The sequence below is a fragment of the Furipterus horrens genome, unplaced genomic scaffold, assembly GCF_987537825.1.
Source record: "Furipterus horrens unplaced genomic scaffold, mFurHor1.1.pri manual_scaffold_12, whole genome shotgun sequence".
In the NCBI taxonomy this organism is placed as follows: Eukaryota; Metazoa; Chordata; class Mammalia; order Chiroptera; family Furipteridae; genus Furipterus; species Furipterus horrens.
Genome location: NW_028327182.1, coordinates 22,411,125 through 22,437,693, shown reverse-complemented (window position 1 = coordinate 22,437,693; position 26,569 = coordinate 22,411,125). Strand labels below are relative to the sequence as shown.

The 26,569-nt window shown below is 36.7% G+C and overlaps 1 protein-coding gene across 4 annotated transcripts; it reads left to right on the top strand.

Moving 5' to 3' along the window:
* The first annotated feature begins 300 nt into the window (after window positions 1-300).
* BORA (BORA aurora kinase A activator) lies at window positions 301-25,287 on the top strand. 4 transcript variants are annotated; one of them, XM_090258565.1, is made up of 13 exons: window positions 301-358; window positions 1,255-1,420; window positions 3,271-3,377; window positions 6,595-6,640; window positions 9,697-9,778; window positions 10,918-10,983; window positions 11,554-11,610; window positions 12,037-12,263; window positions 12,852-12,984; window positions 16,493-16,716; window positions 16,846-17,103; window positions 23,308-23,439; window positions 24,521-25,287. In XM_090258565.1, the coding sequence occupies exons 2-13, from the start codon at window positions 1,271-1,273 to the stop codon at window positions 24,614-24,616; spliced, it is 1,578 nt and encodes a 525-aa protein (XP_090114691.1). In that variant the 5' UTR covers window positions 301-358; window positions 1,255-1,270; the 3' UTR covers window positions 24,617-25,287. The 4 variants fall into 4 exon arrangements, with proteins under 4 accessions (XP_090114691.1, XP_090114692.1, XP_090114689.1 ...); XM_090258566.1 differs by having other exon boundaries at window positions 12,217-12,263; window positions 16,493-17,103; XM_090258563.1 differs by having other exon boundaries at window positions 16,493-17,103.
* Window positions 25,288-26,569: the final 1,282 nt, after the last annotated feature.

Sequence of the window (26,569 nt, the reverse complement as noted above, 5' to 3'; positions counted from 1 at the left end):
TCCTTTCTCTTAGGCAATCACACCGTGCGTCCCAGCTCACGCCGGGCAGGCTCCGCCCCTCGCGCTGGTCGCCGGCTAGAGGCTCGGTTGATTTGAATTTGGAGCGTCGTTACTCAGCGCGGAATGTGAAGCGTGGAGTTGCCATTCGAATTCACTACGCCGCCTCGATGGGATTGGCTGGTTCGCGGACAGCGGTGCGATGTGATTGGCCAATGATCCAAGAGCCCGAGCCCCTGTTGGCCTAAGACAGCGCGGAAGCGGGGAGTTAAAGAGTCTATGCCTGTTGTGGGAGCAGGCTTGGCCCCTCGGGAACGCTGGAGTCGCCTTTGGGGGACTTCTTTTTTATACACAGCATTCGGTATGTTCTTTATAGTTCATGGCTCCTCTCCTGTCGAATTGGAGAGCTCACATTTCTCGGCTTCGGACGCGCGTGTCCGCTAGCCCCAGGATGAATGGGAGCAGCGAGGGCGTAGGTAGGAGTCGGTAACGAAGGGAGTAAGAGCATGGGGTGGAGGTGACACCGGCGTGATTGTCCTCTGCTCTTCACCCAAGGAAGCCAGCTGCACTTCAGCCTTTCCAGATGTGGGGACTTCATTTTCTCCCACTGTAGCTCTCTTTGACGGGAAGGAATGCAACTTCACCTTCTACCCTGGGGTTCTCATTGAAAAGGAGAAAGTTGGAGGAGAGGCGACCGAAGGCGGTTAATTTCCTGTCCCTACTCAGTCATACTTCTTTAACAGAGGCTAAATTTGCCAGAAAGGCACACTTCCACACGCTTCATCGTTTCTTGCTTGCTGTAAATAATTGTTGTTTAGCCACTGCAGCTTGGTAGGGAATTGCTGGGATGTCCGAAGGATGTTCGAGACTTGATATAATGAACTAAAAGCTATAGGTATATGTCCTCTAGTTGGAAGTAATTTTATGCCTATTGTAACATTTAGTTTTCTCGAAAGCAGACCTGAACTTATTCACGTTTGGTTAACTGGTACTTATAAGACACAAGTTATCTGAGCTTGTTAATTCTACAAGATGATATCGGTAATACCTTACTTCTCTAGTTTTTCAGGGTTATTTGGAGGATCACTTGAGAAAATGTATGTTTTTTTTTTTTTTTTTGTAAACTAGAAAAGCTCCAACAGCGTTAGGTTTTGAGTTAATTTTTGTGAAATGTTTGTCGAATACATTTTAATTCTCAAAATGAATGTTTATGGAACTTAGTAGTTTTATTATATATACTTCTGATTTATTTTTTAGTTCTTTTCTTTGTGCTATGGGAGATGTCAGAGAATCAAAAATGCAAATAACACCGGAAACTCCAGGAAGGATCCCTGTTTTAAATCCTTTTGAAAGTCCTGGTGATTATTCTAATCTCCATGAGCAAACTGTCTCCAGTCCTGTTTTTAAATCAACAAAATTACCAGTAAGTTACTCTTGACTGATATTTACAAATAATTTAAAATATAAATATCTACAAGGTAAGGGGTTACCACGGGGCTTGTATTACTTGCAATGTGCTTTTTTAGTTGTAATGTTCATTATAACTTAGTGGTTGGGCTAAAAATAAGTTAGCAGGAAGTTTTTTTAGTTAGCATTTCTCTTTTTTTATATAATAAATAACATATTTTCTTCCTGAAATTATGGTGTCTGTAATTGATGATAAATCTACCAATGCCACATTAGAGAAGAAGCTGCAGCATCTAATTATCTATTCTCATTTATTCAGCAAACATTATTTGAACGCTGCTATTTGTCCGTCATAGTGCTAGGCATTGAAGTTATACTGTGAACAAGTCAGGTCATTAAACACAAACTCTAAAGGAGTTTATATTCTAATGCAGGGGACAGCAAACTTTTCTGTTAAAGAGTCAATCAATAAACACTTAAGGCTTTGCTGTTACAACTACTCACCTGTGCCTGTATCACAAAAGCGGCCACAGGCAATATGTAAACATATAAATATTGCTGTGTTCCAATAAAGCTTTATTTATGGGCGCTGAAACTTGAATTTCATGTAGTTTTCATGAAATAGCAATATTCTTTGGTGTTTTTGCCGGCTCTTCATAACTTCACATTGTGTAATGGGATAGACAGGACTAAATTAGCAACTTTGAAAGAATATGGTATGTGCTATGACTAGTGGTTAAGCACAAGGGTGATATGGAAGGGAAAGTGCTCTTCTGGAGATTAGGGAAGGCTTATTTTTACTATTATTGGCTACACTGGAGAATTTCTTTTGAAGTCCAATCTTTAAATCTAGTAAATTATCTAGAAAACTGCTAATTGAATGGTTGTTTATGCTTCATGTTCATATCAGCCTAAAGCGGGTATGCACTAGAGGAAAGTTTTAGTTATACAGTTTATATTAAGTCATTAATTTGATTTCATTTTTAATCAAATCATATTAAAGTCTTAGTTCTCTATTAGTCTTAATTTTTTTAGAAGAAGAAATGACTGCAACTTAATCTTCAAAGCCAAAATGTATGGCATCTTTGGTTTTTAAGACTGAATTTGTCAAAATATATTCTGAACTACAGTTTAGGATTTGGATAAGAGTTTGCTTTGGTTACATAATTGAATACAGAGAGGGAGCACTGGTTACCATTCATAATTATTTTAAGGATCAACTTTTATGAGCTTTTGTGGGCACTTCTGTAGTTAGGACTTTAATTTTAGTTCATTCCTTTTTTTTTTTTTTTTTTTTTTTAGGTTTTATTTATTTACTTTTAGAGAAAGAGGAAGGGAGGGAGAAAGAGAGGGAAAGAAACATCAATGTGTGGTTGCCTCTTACATGCCCCCAACTGGGTACCTGGCCCACAACCTAGGCATTTGCCCTGACTGGGAATCTACCTAGGCCGAGGCTCAATCCACTGAGAGCCACGCCAGCCAGGGCTTAGTTCATTCTTATTGATAGTAAAGACCTCTGGTAACCAATAGATTTTTACTTTTACTTGGGTATCACTGATGAGAGTTAATTGTAGAATGTATATACTGTTAATACTCTACTATGATTTTCTTATTATTATATAACTTTAAAAATTACCCAGAGGGAAGATTGGATAGTTTAAAAGAGATACATACAGTCAAGTCAATTAATTTAGTGTGATTTGACTACCACTCCCATTTAATTTTGTGGTAAAATCAAATTTAAAAATAAGAAGTATAAGATATGTTTATATTATAAACACATTATTTTTTAAGTTGACAGTGGTTAGTATTTTGATGAACTATTTTAGTTTACTTTTACTCATAAGCTCACTTTCCTTTATTAAGACTCCAGGAAAATTTAGGTGGTCTATTGATCAACTAGCTGTAATAAATCCTGTAGAAATAGACCCAGAAGACATTCATCGTCAAGCCTTATACTTAAGTCATTCTCGGTAAGTTTTCCCTCCTTGGAACAAACCGTAAGAACATACTCTCACATGAAGAGAGAAGGAAATTCCAGAGTTGAATGTTTTTATATGTAAAAATATAAGGGAGGAAAATTTGTAATACAGATTTATCTTATCTAAATGAAAAGTAGGTTTAAAGAACTACATGCAGAAAGATTCCCCTGCTAACAGCTCCAAATCTGGGTAGGAGTCCCTTTCTTTTAGAGATGACCCTCTCCCTCTGCCATTTATGGGACAACTCTTCCTCTTCAGCACTTAGAAAAGGAAAGAACATTTTGAAATTTGTACCTTTCTACGTAATTATGGCCTCTGCCATTGAATCATTTTGGTTTTGGTGGTGTAGAGTAAAACGAAATGCTGAGAGAGAGAGAGAGAGAGCGAGAGCGAGAGAAAGAGCGCTTTTATAGACATCATTTGACTTTGACATAGGACACTTGGGGATCTGAATTATATTGTCTTGATTTCAACCTAGTAATCATATTGACCTTAACTTCTTTGTTGATGTATTGTGTACGTTTGCAAGGATTAGTGTGCCTCTGATGTGTGCTGCTTAAAGACGCCTAATGTAATGAGATCATGCATTTCTTTGGTGGAACAGACCTAATTTTTTATTACAAATAGCAATGATTTTTTTCTAAAGACTTATTTATTTATTTTTAGAGAGGGAAGGGAGAAAGAGAGGGAGAAATACATTAATGTGAGAGAGAAGCATTTATCAGTTGCCTCTCACATGCCCCCAGCTGGGGACCTGGCTGACAACCCAGGCATGTGCTTGACTGGGAATCGAACAGGCCACCTCTCAGTTTGCAGGTATGATGCCCAAACCACTGAGCCATACCAGTCAGGGCTGCAGTGATCTGTAATTACAAATTATAGATAACAGTTTTATTACTAGTCTGAGGGACTCTTGTTGTTGTCAGTTTCATAGTCTAATTTTTAACTTGAAAAAGTTGAATACTAGTATGACCAGCTTTTAATTTTTGGTTCTAAGATACATGTATTGTTTGTCCAGAATAATAGGTAATCTGTTTATCTTTAGAACTCAGTCACACAAAGATGTACACATGTTGAGATGCTCTTGGAAATATTTGTCTGGCTTTTCTATCCCTTCCACTCTTGGCTTGGTAACCTGATGACCATTCATTCTTAATTAATTAATGTCCATCCAAAGGGAATAGAATGGGGAATGAGCATAAAAGGATTTTCACTTGAATCTAAATACTTTTGAAAGAGAAGGTAAAAAGAATATCTACAAGCAAATAAGTCAAAAATGAAACTAATTTTTTTTTAAAGATTTTATTTATTTATTTTTAGAGGGAGGGGTAGGGAAGGAGAGGAACATCAATTGCTTGGCTCTTACATGCCCCCAACTGAGGACCTGGCCCACAGTCCAGGCATGTGCCCTGACTGGGAATCGAACTGGTGACCTTTCAGTTTGCAGGCCAGTGCTCAATCCACTGAGCCACACCAGCCAGAGCGAGACTAATTTTTTATTTCACACAAACTGCCTCTATATATTCAACCATGGAAACTTTATGAAATCAAGAGGTATTTATTGAGCACTTAGGCACTCTGAGGAACACTGAAGGAGTACATATAGAATATTATTCCTGCCTTCTAGAGTCAATAATACCATTAACCAAAGTTGTGACACAACATTCCTATATTTGCTAATAAAGGATGTATTGTTTGGGTAGGTTTATGAATCTTGGTGTATATCAATAGGTACAGGGTAGGGGTAAGGAGTGGTTTAAGACCCTAATTTTAATTTAATTTACTAATGTAATTAAGTGAATTGTTATGCCTTCTACCAAGGTTAGTGAGTATACTTTTAAAACAAGTTGATTCATTCCCAGCAATGACTTTTGATATCTCTTCCTGTCTAATCCAGGCTCCCTAAATCGGTGCTTCCCACCCTTTTCATGCCATCCTACACATTAAAAAATAACTATAAGGCATACTGGTGTAAGCAAATGAGTCTGTCCATACAGGGGGAAAACAGTCCTGAACTCCTTCTCCTCCTCCTCTAAGAATCCATTCAGGGCATACCTGTAACCTATATTCATCATGCCAGTGTTCTGTAATAGACACATAATATCAGGATACTGTACTCCATATGACATCTTAGAACCTTCCAGAATTTGGCCCTACAATATTTAGCCAAACTGATTTTCCCTGCTTCCAGCACTTACCTGCATATTTCAGGTCTTTAGAGTCCCTTTAATGAAGCAGCAAAAGGTTTCTGAATGAGGTAATGCTAGATCAGATCTTACTAACACTATGCTGTTATTATTGCATACTGTCATTTTGACCAGATGAAGAGAACTGAGTTGTCTTCAAAATGGCTGTTGTTCAAGCTGAGATATGGGAATTTTCATTGAAGTCTTTCTCATAATTCCCTTATTTGAAAAATCCACTTGATTTTAATTTCTGAAATTGTGCATTATTACTTGTTTTATTAAGCCATTTACATATATACATGAAAAGATTTTGAGGAAAAAAGTGTCTTACTAATGTATTGATGAAAGTAAATATTCTTTCCTGAAACAGATTAAAGAAGTGGTCCCACAAGGCTAACTGCTGAGTCCTTTGGCAAGTATATGCCTTGTGCTTGAGACCGGACATTTTATATTAAATTACACAACTGATAAATTTTTGTAATTATAGTTGCATATAGTATCAAAATGAAAAGATCCATTTGGAAAAAAATTTTTATTGTTGATATTTTATTTCATAATTAATAATTTTGCCTATTCAGCTGTCTAAGGTTGATAGTTTCTATTTCAGAGTAAGAGTTGATTCTAAAATTATGACATAAACTTGCTTATAATTGAAGAAAATGAATTTTTAGATTTCTGTGGAATGAAATGCTTATTAATTTGTTACGATTAAAGGAAAAAGTTTATTCAACTTCCATTATGTTGTTAATAGCAACTTTTAAATTACTATCAGTGTAAGCCTCATAAAAGAAAATATTCCATTCAAACTGAATGGAATAGAGAGTTAAGCCTAACAGTGCAATGCTGAATATCCAAATAGTATCATTAACTAAATGTGATAAGATTCCTATTTTTCTTTTAAAACGAGCTTAACATTTGCCAGTTTTAAAGAGAAAGAAATTATTTTTTTGAAAGGTTATTATTTTAAATGTTCAATCAGCTGAAGTAATGGCCTGGTTATTTTCTCCTTTATCTTTGTATAGAATAGATAAAGATGTGGAAGACAAAAGACAAAAAGCCATTGAAGAGGTAACTTAAACCTGTTAACTGATCATTAAACCAATTAAGCATCAATTTCTCGTGCATGTCACCTCTTTTAGGAAGACTTCCTTCAAATCCTTTCCTGTCCTAGCTCCATACCAGCCTGCCTGTTCCCAGCTGTATGAGTGTCCCTCTGTGCTCCTATAGGACCAATGTTTTTCAGCTTTTCAATGCCTCATACTTATCTACTATGCGGTAATCAATTTAGTGATTTTCTCCCCTAGATGGAATTCTTTTTGTGACCTATATTGTTTCATTCATCTTTTCATTCTCAGGGTCTAGCACAGTTTGTGCCTTCCTTGTGCCTTCAGAATATCGATTAGCACAAACTTCTGTTTCAAGTTGGAGTTTATATAGAGTAATTTGAATGGTTTTAGACCTTGAAAATCCAGATTGGTGTTGGTAATAGTTTCATCTTTTGTTGTTGTTAATACTTTTGATTTTTAAGACAGAATATTTCATGAAATAAAATCTCACCAATAAGTACAAAAGGTGTTTTACAAATACAGAGTTTTTTAAAATACAAATTATGGGCTAAATTTTTCACTTTTGCTTCTTTGCTGAACTCTTCTTAGAATGCAAGTAAGGGTTATCTATCTAGTTATTTCCTCAAAATCTATACGTCATGGCAGCATTTCTTATTTTCCTTTATCCTCTCTAACTCTACCCACCTCTGTTCCTTAGCAATATGTGGCTCTTCTGTGCCCCCCCAAAACTGCAGTTACGGCCAGTTCAGAGGCCAGGGCCCCTCCTACACTTATTTTTTCAGTGTTGGTGATATCACCTTGTATTTAAGATATAGCCTATTTCTTCAAAAATAATTCCATATGCTTTACTCCAAACCTTATCTACTTAATCTACCTCGTAACTCAAAATTTTCATTTTGCCCCAGTCACTTGATTCTTCCTCAGTTGAATATTCTCAGATGCTTTCCCATTTACCAGCATTTTGGAAAATATATACTCTTTTTGGAATCCTCAACTTTAAAAGGAAATTCAGCAGAAGACTTAATGAAATGAAGTCAGAGTGAAGATTAGGCTCAATGTATCAAACAACTTAAATTTTTTCATATGCATGAACATATTTGAAATAGAAAAAATACACACACATAGTAAAAACAAAGGTCAAATTGCAAATAAAAAAATATCAGATGAAAACGAGGAGCCTCTTGTTCCCCCATCTCACTTCCTATAAGTAACTACTGTAAGATTTATAGTTTCAGATTAAATTTATGCATGTAATAGCTCATGTCCTTTAAATACTTTACACATGTAGGATCATTGTTCTCATACTCCTTTTCATCTTACTTTTTTACTTACTAATTTTTCTTAGATTTTTTTTATTATCAGCACATACCAATTTTCAGTAATACCATAGTATTCCATTGAATGAATATATCATAACCTAACCCAGCCCCTATTGAAATTTGTTTAGGCTGTATTCGGTGTTTTTCTATCACAAATAATGCTTCAGTGAACACCCTTGTATGTATATCTTTGTGTGATTGAAATGGACTTGCTAAACCAGAAGCTTTGTTTTTTAGTTTTGGTAAATCTTGCCATCTTGCCCTCCCAAAAGGTTGTACCAATTTTTATCCCAACTATATTATGATACTTTCTGTTTTCTCATATCTGCAATACTGGTTGTTATTAACCTTTTAATTTGTGCTACTCTTACTATTTTAAGATTTTATCTTGTTATTTGGATTTGTATATCTTTTATTTTGAGTGAATTTATGCATGACTTCATAATTTTAGAGGTCCTTTATAATTTTTTTTTCTGGAATTATCTATATAATAATCTCTGCCCCTCCCCTTTTTTACATCTCTTCCTCATGCATTTGTAAGTAGTTTAGTCAGGGAAATTTGTTCTTTGTTATAGGTATAGCAAAATCTAAAGAGAATGTTTTAGTTGCCCCCAAAACAGAGAGAGAGAAGGGAAGAATATATTGTTAGGCTTAATTTTATATCTGTAATGAAAGAGGAAACACATGTATCCACATGCTTTATCTCCATTTAAATATATCAGCCAATGGTGTGCTGGTGTAACAGCTGGCTGTCCGGTTGTGGGAAGAGTTATCAGTTTTAGGGATTGCAGCTGTTTATGCCTGAAATATTCCAACTGTGGCCAATTTTAAGTTACAAAAATTACATCACTGAATGGGAAAAGAAGTGCAGCGGTACACCATTATATATAGGAGTTCCACTATACAGATCAAAAGACATAACCTCAAGCAATTAGCAAGTGATGATTTTGCATATTTATTACCTGTATTTTTAATATAATTTACTGTAAATTTATATAATTTTATTTTATTTTTTAATTTGAAAATATTAATACACAATTGGATTTTCTTTTAGGAAAAAAGCATGACAAACCACTAGAATTACATTGCAAATAACCGAAATAATATTTCCTTAGATTACATTATCATCCAGAGTTAGCCAACAATGAACATATTAACTGTGGTCCCAATTTCTTCTGCAGTATTTAACATTGTTTGTTTTAAATTAAATTTAACAGGGTGACATTGGTTAATAAGATCCTATGTTTCAAATGTACATTTCTATGATTCAGGTTTGCTTGCAGCTTATTTTACTTTTAATATCAGCTTTGCACAAAATTCCTGAAAATTTAATAATTAGATCTTGGGAGCCAGTACAAGCCAGCTCCAGTACACCACTCATACTACCTTTCTGGTATATGTCTCTCTCCATTATTCCATCCTCTTCTTCATCCTCCCGTTTGTCATTCCCCTCAAAAAAAAGTTGGGGAAGAAATTACAAATATATTCTCTGTTTAGTGCCTTCAGCTTAATATGCAAGTTTCAAATTTAAGTGGTTGATTTGGAGTATTAAGATTTCTCTTTAATTTTTGCTTTAAATTTCTTCCATTTCACCTTAGGTCATTTGTGCTTCAAAGTATTAAAATTTTTAATTATAACCATTAAGTCAGTATATGATATTTTTGATGGTTATTTGAAATTAACACAGGTTATATTTGAGGGGAATTTATGTCTAACTGTATGGCTTTAATCTTACTAGTTTTTCACTAAGGATGTCATCGTACCCTCTCCTTGGACTGATCATGAAGGGAAACAGCTTTCAGAATATCATTCCAGTAAATGTGAGTGTACTAAAAATATGAATAAAACTCATAAGGTTATAAAAAACCTGTGAATGTGAAGCAACATACAGTGAAGTGTTAGTTTATCTGCTTTGGTAAGGAACTTGCTATAGTTTAAATTTCTGGGTACCATAGGATTTAACTATTTAGGGGTTAGAATTCAACATTTAACTAAAATTACTGAATTTGGGATTTTTAGCCATTCTATTCTAATTTAACTTTCTTCATGACCATTGTGAATATTGCTTATAATGGTAGTCATAGAGGATCCATAGATGCAGAAATAGTTGGTATTAAATATAGAGCTGTGTTGTTAATGATTTTTGCAGTAGTTTTGAAGGTTAATTTTTTAAATGAAATCCTTAAATTGCTTTGCTTCTTTGCTAATTTGCTGATTTCTTATAAAGGTAGAGGAAGGATGGACACTTGACCTCCAGGACAGTGTAATGTAGCTGATTATCTGCAAAATTAATAAGCAAATTGAAGGGCGTGCCAGTAATCTTTCAAATATATATATATTTTTTACCTCTAGGAAATGGTTATCTTATGTTTGCTCTCACTGTCCTTTGGGTTGTGATCAGTGTTCAAATATTACTTTGTGTATATATGCATCCCTCATTTCAGTGGAATCGCCCACTCTTCTCTGTAGCATACGTTAATTATGGTCTAAATAAAAGAGAATATTTGTTCCATCCTTTATCAAAACCACAACAATAATGGGCAAATCGGATTGAACATGTTCCATGTGCTAGGACAGTGCTAAGTGCTTTCAGTAATTCCTTACAACAGCTTATGTGAGGTAAGTGCTATTAGTGGCCCCATTTTATAGGTGAGAAAACCAAGTTTTAGAAAGGTTAGAATACATGTTTCAGGATGACAGATATGAGCAAAGTAGTAGAACCTGGATTCAAAACTAGGCATTCTCAGTTCAGAGTTTGTATCCTCGGCCATTACAGACTCTGATAGTGGATGAGTACCTCCTGCTACTTAACTATAAACCAGAGTGGGTGTCTTGATCAAAGTATTCAATCTCTTTAGACTTCAGTTTTTTTATTTGTAAAATAAAGGGGTTGGAAAATGTAACCCTGAAGTAAATGAAGAATATAAAATGTAAGGTTTTCACTTTAAATGTTTTACAGATGTTAATGTAAATAATGAATCTCCAATTGGAGGAAAGATGACCATCCATTCTGAGAAAAGCAATGGTGAGTATGAATATATTCTGAAAAGATATATGTTCCACATTAAGCTACATTTAATTTTAAATTTAGTTTATATAGTAACACTTTACTCTGGAATTGAAATTGCTTACTTTTTATTAATGAGATATGTGAGACCTGACTTTTAAAAATAATTTGATACATCCAGCCATGTTTTAAAAATAGCAATAGTATGTGTGTGTGTGTGTGCTGTTGTTGTTGTTGTTGTTCAAAGCATAGAAATTGCTTTTTGGTTTTGAAAAAATAATTTTTTTTATTTTGTTAATATTGAGGAATTTATCCCCAAATACAGGTTGGCTTATTTTTTTATTCAGATACCAGCAGAACAACCAGGAGTTAACTTCAGCCATTTATAGGTTTTTATCAGTGCGGGAGAGTATGGGAAACCACTTATAGGAAGGTGACATGTTATGTAAAAGAATCCATATATGAGATAATTCAGTTTAACTGGAACATCATGGGGAGATGTGTGATTGGGAAGCAATAATAGATTGCGTGTAATACGCTTGTATTGATTTATCCATATTTGTATTTTTTTTATCTGCTTGTTTCCAGCTGCTTGTCAGACATTGCTGTCTCTTCCTGTGGATTTTAATTTAGAAAATGTATTAGGTAAATATTGTGTGTATTTAAACCTTTAATAACTTAAACAAAAGGTTTTGTTTTGATGGCTCTTTGTAAATGGAAATGTGGCAGTGCTTCTTTCTAAATAAGTGTGAAAACCATCCTGAAATTTCTCTCTCTCTTCTTTTTTAACTTGGCCTGAATTAGCCTTTTTATCATAGTGAACTTTACTATAGACATAAACTATTTATGGCAACACCTTACTGGTATTACTTGTATTAATAATGAAGCACTCAAAAGAGAAAGAATAATTTCAGATTTTAAACATCACATATGTTATTAAACTTTGCTCTATTTATTGAAAACAATTCAAACATATAGTGCATTGTGGTTTTTAAAAAATCATATAACTGAAGTCTAAATGCTCTTCAAAATGACTAGCTTTGCCTTTCATTCTGTTAACATTAAATGTAGGTGACTATTTTAGAGCTGATGAGTTTGCAGATCAATCTCCTGGAAACCTCAGTTCTTCATCCCTCAGAAGAAAGCTATTTTTAGATGGCAATGGAAGTATCTCTGATTCCTTACCTCCAGCTTCTCCCAGAAGTCTTCACAGTAGTGCTCAAACATCACTTGAGGTTTTTTATTCAATAGATTTATCTCCTGTACGGTGTAGGAGTCCTGTGCAGACACCAAGTTCGGTAAGAAGCATATTGAAAAGTGGCTAGTTAGTTTGTTATAGATATAATTGGACCTTGGTGCCGTATTACACTTGAGAAATAGTTGCCTTTGGGTTTTATATTTCATAAGGATTATATCCAAATTTTGTCATTAGTCAGGAATGTTTTTGGTTAGACCTTACAATTTTGCATTTAGAGGTATATGGGGTAATCAGATTTATCATGCATCTCAAGGAATTTCAATGTAAGTTATTTACTGAATTATGTAATATTTTCATTATGACACAACTGGATTGGCATTAATGAAGTAATTTAATTACAGTTTTTTGTGAACAGCTGCTTAGTATGAAATATAATGGTTTGTTTAAATTCAGTGTGCATTTATATTTTATTTTGACTTACATATTCTGTTTCAGAATTTTTATAACAATTTTCTTAGCTGTTTTTGCTCCAGAATGCCTTGGCTTGGCATCTCTACTTTGGAGAGTGACCAAAATTTATATGATCTGCTTTATAAATGTGTTTTGAAGATGAAAAATAAATATCATATAGTATAACACAGTTGACGAAGAGAACTGTATAATTTTACTTATTTATTTTTTATTATAGGGGCAGTTTTCTTCTAGCCCTATTCAGGGTAGTGCAAAAAAATACAGTTTGGGAAGTATAACCAGTCCTTCACCTATTTCTTCACCCACTTTCTCACCAGTTGCGTTTCAAATAGGAAAGGCACCTCTCTCAGGTAGGTCTCATAATATAACACCTAATTTAAATTATTTATTTATTTAGTATATTTTATTGATTATGCTATTATAGTTGACCCAGTTTTTTTCCCTCCTCTGCTCCCATCCACCCAGTAACCTCCTTCCTTCCAGTAATAACCCCGCTTCCTTGGTTCATGTCCATGGGTCATGCATATAAGTTCTTCGGCTTCTCTATTTCCTTTACTATTCTTAACATCCCCTTGTCTATTTTGTACCTACCGATTATGCTTCTTAATCCCTGGACCTTTTCCCTCATTCTCCTTCCTCCTCCCCATTGATAACACTCCATATGGTCTCCATATCTATGATTCTGTTCATGTTCTAGTTGTTTGCTTAGTTTGTTTTTTGTTTTTTAGGTTCAGTTGTTGATAGTAGTGAGTTGATTGTCATTTTACTGTTCATAGTTTTGATCTTTTTCTTGAGTAAGTCCTTTTAACATTTTACATAATAAGGGCTTGGTGATGATGAACTCCTTAAGCTTTACCTAGTCTGGGAAGCACTTCATCTGCCCTTCCATTCTAAATGATAGTTTTTCTGGATAGAGTAATCTTGGTTGTAGATCCTTGCTTTTCATCACTTTGAATACTTCTTGCCAATCCCTTCTTGCCTGCAAAGTTTCTTTTGAGAAATTAGCTGGCAGTCTTATGGGAACGCCTTTGTAGGTAACTCTCTTCTCTTGCTACTTTTAAGATTCTCTCTTTATTTTTAAACTTTGGCATTTTAATTATGATGTGACTTGGTGTGGTCCTCTTTGGGTCCAACTTGTTTGGGACTCTCTCTGCTTCCTGGACAGGTATGTCTATTTCCTTCACCAAATTAGGGAAGTTTTCTTTCATTATTTTTTCAAATAAGTTTTCAATTTCTTGCTCTTCCTCTTTTCCTTCTGGGACCCCTGTGATTCAGATATTGGCACATTTAACGTTCTCCCAGAGATTCCTAGGCCTCTCCTCATTTTTTTTTTTTCAATTCTTGTTTCTTCATTCAGTACTAGTTGACTATTTCTTCCTTATATGCTAATTCATTGATGTGAACCCTGGCTTCCTTCCCTTCACTACTGGTTTCCTGTGGATTTTTCTTCATTTCACTTAGTGTAAGCTTCATTTCTTCCCTTATGCATTTGCCATACTCAATCATTTCTTTGAGCATCCTGATCACCAGTGTTTTGAACTCTGCATATAATAGGTTGGCTATCTCCATTTTGCTTAGTTCTTTTTCTGGAGTTTTGGTCTATTCTTTCACTTGGGTCATATTTCTTTGTCTCCTCAATTTGGCAGCCTCCCCATGTTTGTTTCTATGTATTAGGTAGAGTGTCTTTGATTCCCTGTCTGGGTGCACCTGTTACATTGTAAGGGGAGGAGCCTTAGGTATTCATCAGTGCAGGGCGACCTGTTTCACTGCTTTGTGACACTGTAGGGGGAGGGATCAGAGATGGAACGCCACTTACCCAGCACTTACCCCTTTTCCAGTCACTTCACCCCTTCCTGCATGCAACTGGCACCCCTCTAGCTGCTGCCCAGGTGGAAGTTCCCAGAGTGGGTGGGTTTGCCCATGTTCTAGGACCGTGAGGTCTCTCTAAACAGACTCTCCTGAGAGAAGGGCAGTTTTCTGGGCTACCCCAATCTCCACTGGTTTTCACAGCCAGAAATTATGAGTCTTTATTTTCCTGGCGCTGGAACGCGGGGCTTTGCGGTCTGGCCTGGGGCTGGGATCACTTTTATCCTCCACATGTCAATGTGGGACCACTCGTTCTGCCAGTTGCTGCTGCTGCCTTGCTGCCACCCAGGCTCCCCATCTCCACCCCTCCTACTCGTCTGGATGAATATTTCTTCTTTAAATCCTTGGTTGTTGGACTTCCATACAGTTTGATTTTCTGACAGTTCTGTTTTTTAATTTTATTTTGAGATTAGTTGTGATCCTTATGGTTGTGTGAGGAGGCCGGAAGTCTTAACTTTTTTATTATCAATTTTTGTTGTTATATGTGCACTTTGTAGCTTCTTCTAACCTTTTAAAATTTAGAAACTTTTTTTGTTCGTTTTTGTTTGTTTTTACAAAAAAGAAAAATTTACCTTTATAAACAGATTGTTGGAAAGTTGTACTCTAGTGTTAAATATAGGTAATTTGATTAGCAGTTTTTATATCAATCATTCTTATAAAAAAAGATGGCAATTATAGAGATAAGTTGGTTTGGGGTATGCTTTGGTTTTTCTTCTGACTTGTAGGTTCACACTTTGGTAACCATATTTTGTAAACATATGTTGGGTTGAGTGGGGTTCTTAAAGCAAATATAGTATGTGCAAATTTACATATTTCTCTTTGCAGTATGTCTATTTCTCAAAACCTATTTATAGTAAATAAAATTAGAGAACTTAAAAATGGAATTTTTTGTTAGTCTTTCCTCTGTGTGTGTGTGTGTGTGCACATATATGGAGGGTTACATACACAAACACAATTCTCTATCCTGCTTTCTTTAAAAAGCATTTTATTATGAATATTTTCCTTAGGTCACTCAAGTTATTTACTATAGTCTAAAACCATGAATTTGAATCACTATGTAATATTCCATTTCATGGATGTATTATTTTTTTTTCAACTGTTGGTAAACATTAAAATTGTTTCTGATTTTTTAGAGTCACATCACTAATGATTATTCTTATTTTTATGTATATTGTGTTATACATATTTATACACTTGGTTAAATTTTCAGAAGTGGACTCCTTTGGTCAAAAGGGATGAATATTTTTTAAGCTTGCTGATTTTTGTCAACATTTACTTGATGAAAGGTTGTACTAATTGAAATTTTCACCAATAGTGTATAAGTCAGTTTCTCCCCATCCAGAAACACTGGTATTATTCTTCTTGTTAAAGTTTGTTAATTTGGTACATTACAAAACGATGATGCTTTTATCCAGTTAAAAGATGGGCAGAGGACCTGAACAGACACTTCTCCAAAGAGGACATACAGATGGCCAATAGACATGAAAAGATATTAGTGTCACTAAATGTCATAGAAGTGCAAATGTAAACCACAATAAAATATCACCTCACACCTGTAAGAATGACTATCATCAATAAATAAACAGACAACAAGTGTGGATGAGGATGTGAAGAAAAGGGAACCCTCATGCACTCTTTGTGGGGATGCACACTGGTGTAGCCACTGTGGAAAACAGTATGAAGTTTCCTCAAAAAATTAAAAATGGAATTACCTATGATCCAGCAGTTCCAGTTCTGGGAAAATATCCAGAGAAACCCAAAGCACTAATTTGAAAGAATATATGCACCCCTGTGTTCATTGCAGCGTTATTTACAATAGCCGAGATATGGAAGCAGCCCATTTGCTATTGTTTTTAACAACATTTTACTTCAGTAAACAACACAACTGTTAATAGTAATTTATTTTTCTGCCATGCAACATGATTACCATTTAGAAGTGGCTTTTCCATTTTCATGATTTTATGATGTAATTTTGCCCTCCCAATCTTTTAGAACAAAGGAAGATTACTTTTCATTCTCCTGATGCTTCGTCTGGAATAAAGGCTAATGGAATTAGTAATGCATGTATCAGAAGTCCTTATATAGATGGCTGCTCACCTATTAAAAATTGGTCTCCTCTGAGACTTGAGATGTACAGAGGTGGTGCTCAGTATCAGACCTCAGTGATTCGGATACCTTTTACCCTTGAGCCTCACAGTGAGGATGAAGAAGACAAAGTGAGTATTCCTTCCACAGATGCCTCGTCACCCACCATGGACACCGCTGGAGCCCACCTGCGGCAGGTGGATTGTGCCGCTTCTCCACATGGCGCAGATTTAGTAGTGACTTCCATGTCTGTTACACAGAATCAGTCCAGTGCTTCTGCGGAAATCCTAGCGCTGCTACAGGATGTTGAAAGTGAAAAGGAGAATAACACTGTGGATATGGTGGATCCGGTAGAGACAGCAGATGAGAACACTTGGATTAAGGAGCCAGTGGACAGTGGGGGTTTGCCCATGGCTGATTCTGTGAGTGGGATCGCCTTCAGTATTGAAAACTCTCATATGTGTATGTCACCTCTTGCAGAAAGCAGTGTCATTCCTTATGAAAGCAGTAACGTTCAGGTAAAGTATGTGAATATTCTGTAGTCCTTTACTTGCTCTCTTGATGTTCTTTAACCTTTCTGTTCTAAGATTGTGGTAAGAAAGAAAATGCGTTAAATGTGAGGACTGTAGCATTTTATAATATTTTTTAAAAATTATCAACACTAAGTGATATCAAGAAGGTTCGTTTCTTGTGATTTGGACTTGTGGTGCATATTTAATACCACATTAACTGATATTTATTTGGAGTAGGAAAAGATGAGAGCAGAAAAAAAAATGAAGCAGCTCTGTTTTTACAGATTGCTGGAGTCAGGCACCTTCTTTCATGTGGAGCTAGTGCCAAAGGAATTCAATTTCCTATATAGCAACTGTATTCTGAAAATACAGTAGCTTTGGTTTTTCCTTTTTATTACCTATGGAGAAAAAAACTTGAACTTAGAGCACTTCTGTGTATTTTTTATTTTTTTTTTAGTTTCTCCGTTTTAAAATGTTTTTGTAACCAACATTTTCAATTTTGCAGTATCTGTCATCAGGAAAGCATGATTCATTTGACAGATAGACTTCATAGCCAGCATTTACTTTCAGAAAGACATTTGTTCCATTAACTGCCATGTTCTTTGAGCTGAGAATTTTGAAAGAACTTTAAAACAGAACAGTAGTTCTTATCTGCCATTTCATAGTAATAACATTTAGGTAGTTCTTACTATATGCCTGCTGTAATTCTGAGCACTTTGCATGTGTCAGTTTGTTTAATCTTCACAAATGATCCTGTGAAATAGGTGTACAGTACTATTATTATCCCCATTTTACAGATGGGGAAACTGAGGGCCAGAGAGGTTAAGTAATTGCCTATGTAGCTAGTGAGTGGTAGAGCCAAGATTTGAATTCTGGCAGTCTAGCTTTAGTGTCAACGCTCTTCAATCCAGGTTTATACTGACTCATGAAATACCCAAAGCTTACACTGTGTTCCAGTGTACACCGTTCATTTCATTCCCACAGCAGCCCTATAATGCCCAGTGCTGTCAGTTTGGCCTGCTTATGTTTAAAACTCGCAGAGGGATTCTGAATGACCCCAAAATAAATATAGTCTTTGGCTCATATTTTTATGCCCATATTGTATATCCTGACTTCTAGAATCATTGCTCAAAAACAAACAAAACAAAAACTAGAATTGCTTTTACCACTTTAGCTTCTAAATTTGGTGCCTAAATGTAAAAGCACATACAGTCAAACTTGGCTTTAAAGGTATTGTAAACTCCTTTTTCTCACTGCATTTATAGTTTTTCGTAGCATTTATAGAATTAAATACTTTTATTGAAATACACCTTAACCGTCCTTCCCATTGGAAGCCTGTATCACTACTAGACTTGAGTACCTGCAGGGATATTTCAGTCCATTTTGGGCCTTCTCATCCCATTCATTATACGCCTCTTATAGTGAACTAAAATGTGGTTCTGTGATAACTATCAGTTTCAGTTTTACCCTTTGGGCCATATCATAACAATGCCTACCTTTGCAGATCTTTTTGCAATGGTTTAAAAACATTTTCATACATTCTTACTTGCCTACCGCAGAGGTAGCTTACAAATTCGAAGATAGCCATATTTTCCCAGTACTGTTTGACCTGCTTTATTGTGGAGTGGGGGACATCCGTGTGTGGTACACACTATCATCCAGGAATATCCCTTCATCGTACTAGGAATTCTCTTCCCTGATTTATTTCTCACTTTACTGGAACACAGTTTTTGGTAGCTTTCCAAGAAGAGTACATTTTCGAGGTACTGCTCATGTATTCTTCATTCTCTCACATGTGAGTTTGGAAACAACTGTCCTTATACTTCAAAGGCATGGATTCATTGATTCTGTTCAGTATTGCTGGTGACAGATCTGAAACCATTGTGAAACAAAGTCTTTTGTATATGATCTCTTTTTACCCCCCTTTCTGGAGCATAGGATCTTTTCTTTGTCCACAGTGTTCTGAAGTTTTGATGATTGTTTTGTGTGGGTTTCTTATCAGTTGTCCTGGGAACTCAGAGGACCTTTATGATCAGTAAACTCATGCCCTTCACGTCTTGGCTCTTTTCTTGAATAACATCATATTTCTCCTCTGTTATTTTCACTGTTTTCTCTGGAACTCCTATTGATTCTCCAATTTTTAAAAAAAATTTTACTATATATTTTTATCTCCTTTCCTCAGTTTCATATAATAACCCTGCTGAATTTCTTTCTTTCTTTCTTCCTTTTGTTTTGTTCTGTTTTGTTAGAAATTTAAAAATGTATAGCATGGCTGGCAAAGGTTGCATGCTTTGGCCTTTCCTTGCTTTCTGGCCTCATTTTGTTTGCCCCATTCTCTTTGTTTCCGTCACCATGGCTTTCCAGAGTTTTGAATAACCTTGTTCCTTCCCATTAAAGAACCCTTTGCACACAGTGTAGAATTCCTTTCTATTTCGCTTTACCTACTTAACCCTATTTATTTTTTAGTTCACAACTTAATGGTCATACCATATAAGGAGCCTTCCCAGGTCACCCTAGCCAGGCCAGGCTCATTCTGTGCTTTCCTGATTCCATGGACATTTTTGCATTCTTTCCAATCAGACCATTAAGCCAGCAATCATGCATTTTTGTTTATCCGAGAAGTTATTTAAAAAAAAAAAAAAAGCTTGGCATGTAATACTCATTAAATATTTGTGGAATGAAAGATGAATGAATGCATAGCTAAGTTCAACCGGAAGGATGTACAAAGTGGGGGCTGTGGGCCAAGGTTTGGAATCCTGAGAAGCAACTGAGGAAGTGAACAAAGGCAGCAGAGTCTCTGAAAGGGACTGAGGCCCAGCCAGAGGGCATAGGGGCCTCTTGGAAAGCAGAGTGTCATGGGATATTTTAAGAAGAATACTTGGTAGACGCACACCTCGGTTTACTGTACTTCCTGGATACTGCCTTTTTTTACAGATGGAAGGCAAGACCCTCCATCAGCAAAAAGACGGTAACTTGCTTTATTGTGATGCTCACTTTTGTGCAGTGGTCTGGAACCAAACCTGCAATATCTTCGAGGTACACCCGTACCTTCAAAATAAAAGGGCTATAGGGTTTGAAAAGTGGCTGTTGAGTTAATAACAGAATTATTTGGTGAATGAGCAACCTCAGGGTGGGGAGGTAAATGGAAAGAAGGTAAAGTAATGAAAACATACATGTAGATAACTCTTTGAATACCTTAGATTTATGACAGGAGAGAGCATTGAAGTCCAAGATTTCTTGTAGTTTTTTTTTTTTTTTACTTTAGATGGAGAAACTAGCATATTTAAGTGAGTAGGGAAGGGATGAGAGTAAAAAGAACAAAGAAAACTAGGAATTGGCAGGATAATTATTCATAAAAGGTATCAGTTCTGTGTCCTTTTCAAGTACCAGACACCAGACCAAGCATTTTGCAGCAGAATCTAATCCTCATGATAATTTACAGCAGGTGCAATAGATGTCATCTGTAAAACAGTGATTCATTTTGTACACCAGGGAGTAAAGCATGTGAGATGGGATAGAATCTAGAGCTGTGGAGTGAGGATTAACAGAGGTAACGCTTCCACTTTTATAGGAAGACAGAGGGCAGAGAGCAAGGATGGGCGTGAGTGCAAGTATTTGTGGCTGGGGTGGGGTGGGAGGGCGCTGGCTGGCACGGCTTTAAAGAACCTGGGGAATGTGGGCTTGGGGGGACACAAACTGCAGGTTTCGGTTTCTCTGCAAGCTGTTAGTTTTATATATTTAAGAATGTAACTTCGAGCTTGCTTCCTCTTCTTTAGAAAGTGGGGATAACAGTAGGGTTATAGGACAATACCGTGATCATCGTGATTAGAGTTAATGTGAGCAAACGAACAGTGTTGGTTTTCCATGAGCAGTGGGATATGGAGTCCTGTCTGCAAAGTAGCGAGCCAGAGGGACAGACGGGAGGGCGACAGTGGTGAGGGAAGGGCTGGAGCGCTGAAGCCAGGTTTCAGGGAACACACTGTAACTATTGTCAACTGTGAACCTGGAAGGTGTTTTAAAAAACCACCTCTGATTTACATGGGAGCAGATTTAGTAACATTGTGTAGGGTGACTGGCGGTCGAGACACCACCGAAAGGCAGCATAGTCCAACTGGCAGAATATAAACATTAGAATCGGAACTGAATTGGAATTAAAGTTATTTATGGGCTGTGGGATCTTAAGGCATGTAGCTCTTGACAGTGAATAGAGCATCACTTTTTCATCTTTTTGAGCACCTCATCCTTATCAGCTTTAACATGATACTGATGTCTCTTTGTTGTGGGGAGAAGGGGGATGATTTGTGTTGTCTGGTTGGTACATAGTAGGCATCAGCTTTAGTAGTAGGGCCAGTGGTCAGCTGCCATCTTATGGGGTGCCCATGGATCCTCTTCTTCCTCTAGAGTGGGACAAACTCTTACGTGCTTGACTTAAGTCTCTGCTGCACTGTTAACTTTTCCCTTGATACATTCAGTTATGTATTTAGTTTTGAGTTATGTAAGTCAGTTGTTTGGCACTGGTGAATAATAAAAAGAGTAATTGGCAGATTCTCTGGAGGCAGTCTGATAATTACATTTTTGACCAAGTAGCTGCTGAATGATAGCAGAATGGGGTGTTTCCCTGGGGTGTAATAAGATTCTTTTTTTACACATCACAAGGGTTTTGTTCAAATGGAACGTGACTCCATAGTGAACACATACACATCCATCCCTGAGAACTGTAAACATCTTTTTTGAGATGATAGAATGCCGTCTCTGGGCTAGTCTGACATTTGTGAAGGGGGCACAAGCAGACACCTTTTCCTTCGCTCTGATCTTGATTCGCAAAACAGGGCTTAATGAATCCTGCACGGTTTTGCATTGCTTGGTGCTCAGCACTGTGCAGGTAAACGCAGCATGTGCAGTGGACAGGGACTTGGGAGTCCCAATCTTCGTTACCTTGTTCTGCCTGACATCATGAAAGTTAACCTTTCTGAGCCTTGGCATCCTCCTCTGTGAATAGGGATGAAGGAGAAAGTAAGAAAAGTATGATATTGAGTGCCATAGAGGGGGCCTGAAACTTAAAGTTTTGATAGATATACGAGGGAAGACACCCCCAAAACAAAATTTATTTATAAAAAATTGTGTATTCTTAATGTTTAAACTTCAGTCACCTTCAGAGTACTCTCCATTTGATGCAATACAACTTTTTAGGTGGCTTTTCCACTGTTCAAAACAATTTTTGAATTCATCTATTTTGATGCCTTTTAGTACTTGTTTTTTTGTTTCACCTCTTATACACTGGCAAAATGTTTGCCTTTGAGGACTTTTTTCAGTCGGGGAAACAAAAAAAAAAGCTGCTTAGGGTGTGATTGGGTGAATAGGGGCATGGAGGTCCTGCTGTTTTTGGTCAAAAACAGAACGCTCAGGGTGTTGTGGGCAGGTGCGCTCCTCAATCACCCATCATGAAATAGGCAAATGAGTTAAAAGATTCTTTTGAAAGACTTTTTTGGAAAGACTCATAAAAAATAAAAAAATTCATTGAAGTCGAACATAGCCTCTTACACACCAGCTGGTACACTGATCCAGATGGTTCCTAGAACACTTACCTAGCAGGTGAAGCCTGCACTACAAGAGTCCTGCCCTCCAGAAGATAACTGCGGTTTTTTTGGGTCCCCCCTCGTATGAACCAAAATTGAAGTTTGCTACAATCCCATTTTTTCTTTTGCTCTCCTGGGCTATAATGATATATCCTAGAATGCTACAATTTTAATTAAATGAAAAGTTGAACAGAGAGAAAGGAAGGGAGAGGGAAAGATCAATTTATTGTTCAACTTATTTTTGCATTCATTGGTTGATTCTTGTATGTGCTCTGACTGGGGATCGAACCCACAACCTTGGCATATTGGAAGGACGCTCTAACAACTGAGCTACCTGGCCAGACCTGAAGAACCATTTCTATGTATAACTACCTTTTATGTTTATATATTACTTTTAAATTTCATTTAATATGGTAACTATTATATTGCATTGTTTTTTTTAATTGTCGTAGATTAGTGATTCACTTAAATATTTTTATATATATTATATGTCATATTTTGTGTATATAAAATATTTTACAAATATTGTTAAATACATTTACTTAAACATAAAAACACCTCAAAATAAACTTTGTGGGTAAGTGAATTAGTTTGCAATGATATCCTTAGCATGTTTTCCCCTCCTTCTTCTCAGATGGATAGTGGCTATAATACACAGAACTGTGGAAGCAACATTATGGATACAGTCGGAGCAGAAAGTTACTGCAAAGAAAGTGATGCACAAACCTTTGAAGTTGAGACCAAACCTCAAGTTTTTAATACAAAGGTATGGAAAAAACAGCCTGATGTGGATGTAGGTTGTAATTATTAAATGTGACTTTTTTGGTTTACTTTTTTCCTCCATTTTGCTTAAAATTTTTGTTAACTATCGTGTTTATACCTCATCCTTTAGGTCATTTAAGAGCAGAAGGTGATTTTTAAATGTAAACGCTTCGTTTTCCTAACTCTTCTGCCATGAGAGTAAAAGAGTTTGGAGAGGGAGAGTTAGCCCTGCTTTGTAATTGGTGCCAAAGAGGAGAGTCCGAGGTTTTTGCCCCTAATACTGTCTCAGAGCTAAACTTAAAAAAAGGATTTTGATTATTAGGAAGTAGTACAATTGAGAGGCAAAATATCAAATTAAGAACACTCAGCTAAGGGCTCTTAAAATCCAAAAGCTTTTATAGATTCTTTGGATGCTGAATGAGAGCACCTATCTTATTATATAATTTATACAAAAATGTTAGTAACATTTACTGAACCTTCTAGATAGATGATTATAATTGTATATCCACCTTTGAAGAAACCCATCATAATTTTAGGCACTATCAGGAGAATCTTTAGTTTTTTTAATAATTGTTTTTTTTTTTTTTTTAAGATTTTATTTTTAGAGGGGAAGGGAGGAAGAGAAACATCAATTGGTTGCCTCTCACACACCCCCCAACCGGAGACCTGGCCTGCAACCCAGATGTGTGCCCTGACCGGGAATTGAATGTAACCTTTCACTTTAGAGGAAGACACTCAACGAAATGAGCTAAGCCAGTCAGGGCAAGAGAATCTTTAATTTTTTGTATGCCAGTTCATTAATGAACACAGTAAATATCAGCAAGTGTGCTACTGAGCATAACTCTGCAAATGAGTGAGATCTAATAGAGCCCACTTTTTCTTTCCCTTTCCCCCATTTTGTCATGAGACGGGGCTGTAGCTGTCCATTTAATTGATACAGGAAGTAAGTTTTGGTACTAAATACTGATTTGTAAAAACCCTGTCTTCATTGTCCCTTTAGAAGCTGCAGTGGGGTTTTAAAGTTCTCAGAATAGTTGCTCCCTCATAGTCCCGTCTGAACTGAAAGCAAGGTGTTCTCTTCACAGCAAAACCACACGACGCAGAGGTATTGGGCAAAAACCGCGAACCCTCGGAGAAGCAGTCCGCAGAATTCCTCTCTCGGAACCAAGGACGATTGCTGAATCGCTCCTCGCGTATTTTATTATGCACAGGATCAATAATGTGATCATAATTGGGGAAAAAATTGCTTCAACTAACATGCTTAAGCTTTTTTTCTTCCCCCCCTTAATGTGAAAAATCAAGGGCTTAATTTAGTGACACAGGGTCACAGAAAAGCACCTGGAACTCTCAAGTTGCTTAAGTACAAGTTTACTTTGTCAATAAATATTTTTGTACTCACCTTGAGTGACGTGTTTTAATAAAAACCGTGAGCGGGGACTTGGCCCATCCTTACTGGGTCAGGGCACTGCTCAGCGGCCCCACAGAGCACTGCGCAGAGCCATCTCAAGAGCATATGGACCGTGAAAGTGCTGTTTTGTTTTATGTAAAAATACGTGAATATACAGATGAACTTAAATTTATAACCTATGTGAAAGAAATCTTAGATATAAAACAAATTTAATCCAAGAGGCAGGAAGGTTATTTTCATTCTTTGACTATTTCTGTGTAGAAATCTTAGTTCCAGTGGTAACTGGCCTAGTGACTGCTTGAAAAAGTGTAAATACTAGAAGGGTAGAACAGCATCTTCATGTTAGGTATTGTTTTTATTAGTGGGGCAAACATGGGATGCCCAGAGTATAGCTCCATTCCTAGGATAAATGCATCCTTTCCAGCTCTAAGTTGGCCACGGAGAGAAACAAGGCCACCGCAGGACCAGGATAAGCAGTGGGAACTGGGGGAGCAGTGGAGTTCCTGCGGGGCTTTAGACATGGCTAAGCAGACATGTAACTTAACTTTTTAAAAATGTGTGTTCATGTTGGGAGTAGACTGGGGATATAAGTTTTCTGGGAATATTTTTTATCTTTGGAAAATGTAGTTCTTTTTACAAATCACCTTTTAAAACTTGTCTGGTTCATAAAGGAGTAATAATTCATATGCAGCCCTAGGAAATAAAGAAATTCTATCATTGTTACCTTTATCTTATTTTTTTTGGACCTTGTAAGCTTATCGCGAACCTCCAAAAAGTGTTTCTTACTGTGTAGTTGGCTCCTCCTCTCCCCCAGCACAGTAACTATTAAAACCATTAGCCACTGGGTCCATTGCTAAAAGTTCTGCATTAGGAACTTGAGTCCTTCATCACAGCCTTTAGAATTAAAGATTCCAGGGGTAGGAGCTTCCCAGCCCCCCCCCCCCCCCCCCCCCGCATAGCAAGTTAAGAAACAAAGTAGTGGACTGTGACTTGGATTCTAACATCACCTCTGTCACTAACTATTTGATCTGGGCCATAAAAACCTCAATCTTCTCACCTGTTAAATGGGGAGAACAGTCCTACCCAACCGAGCTTTTTAAGTGAAATATTGCATGTAAGATGCTTAGCATAAGAACTGGTATTATAGGTGTTTTAGATTACCAAGGAAGACTTTAATAAAAGTGTGAAAATAAGGTTTCTAGACATCTTGACTACTCAGTAGGAACTAACGCCTGAATGAGATCTTCCTCATAAATGAGGCACATGGGGGAAAAAAAAAAAACTTGGGAAGATGTAAGGTCGGTTATAGCATTGTTTTACCAAGAAACCGCCCTTTTCTCTAGTACAGGTAAATCTATTGTCCATGGGCCAAGAATTTTTAAATTGGGGAGGGGGAAATAAAGTGGGTAATATATTATGACACATGAAAACTGAATTTAAATTTCTGTGTCTGTAGTAAACAGGTTTTGTTGGCGCATAGCCATGCTCGTCAGTTTACATCCAGTCTGGCTGCTGTTGTACTGTGAGAGCCGCGGAGTGGAGCACCCAGGTTGCAGCAGACTGCCCTGCTGCGCAGCCTTGATGTCTGGCCCTTTACAACAGAAAGGCCTGTCCACTCCTGCTCTCCTTAGTTTATTACTTAGACCCAAAACAACTCCACGCCACCTTCTATCAACTGAAACAGTTTCTGCCTTGATATATGGATGTTTTCCTCAGTAAAAGGAAA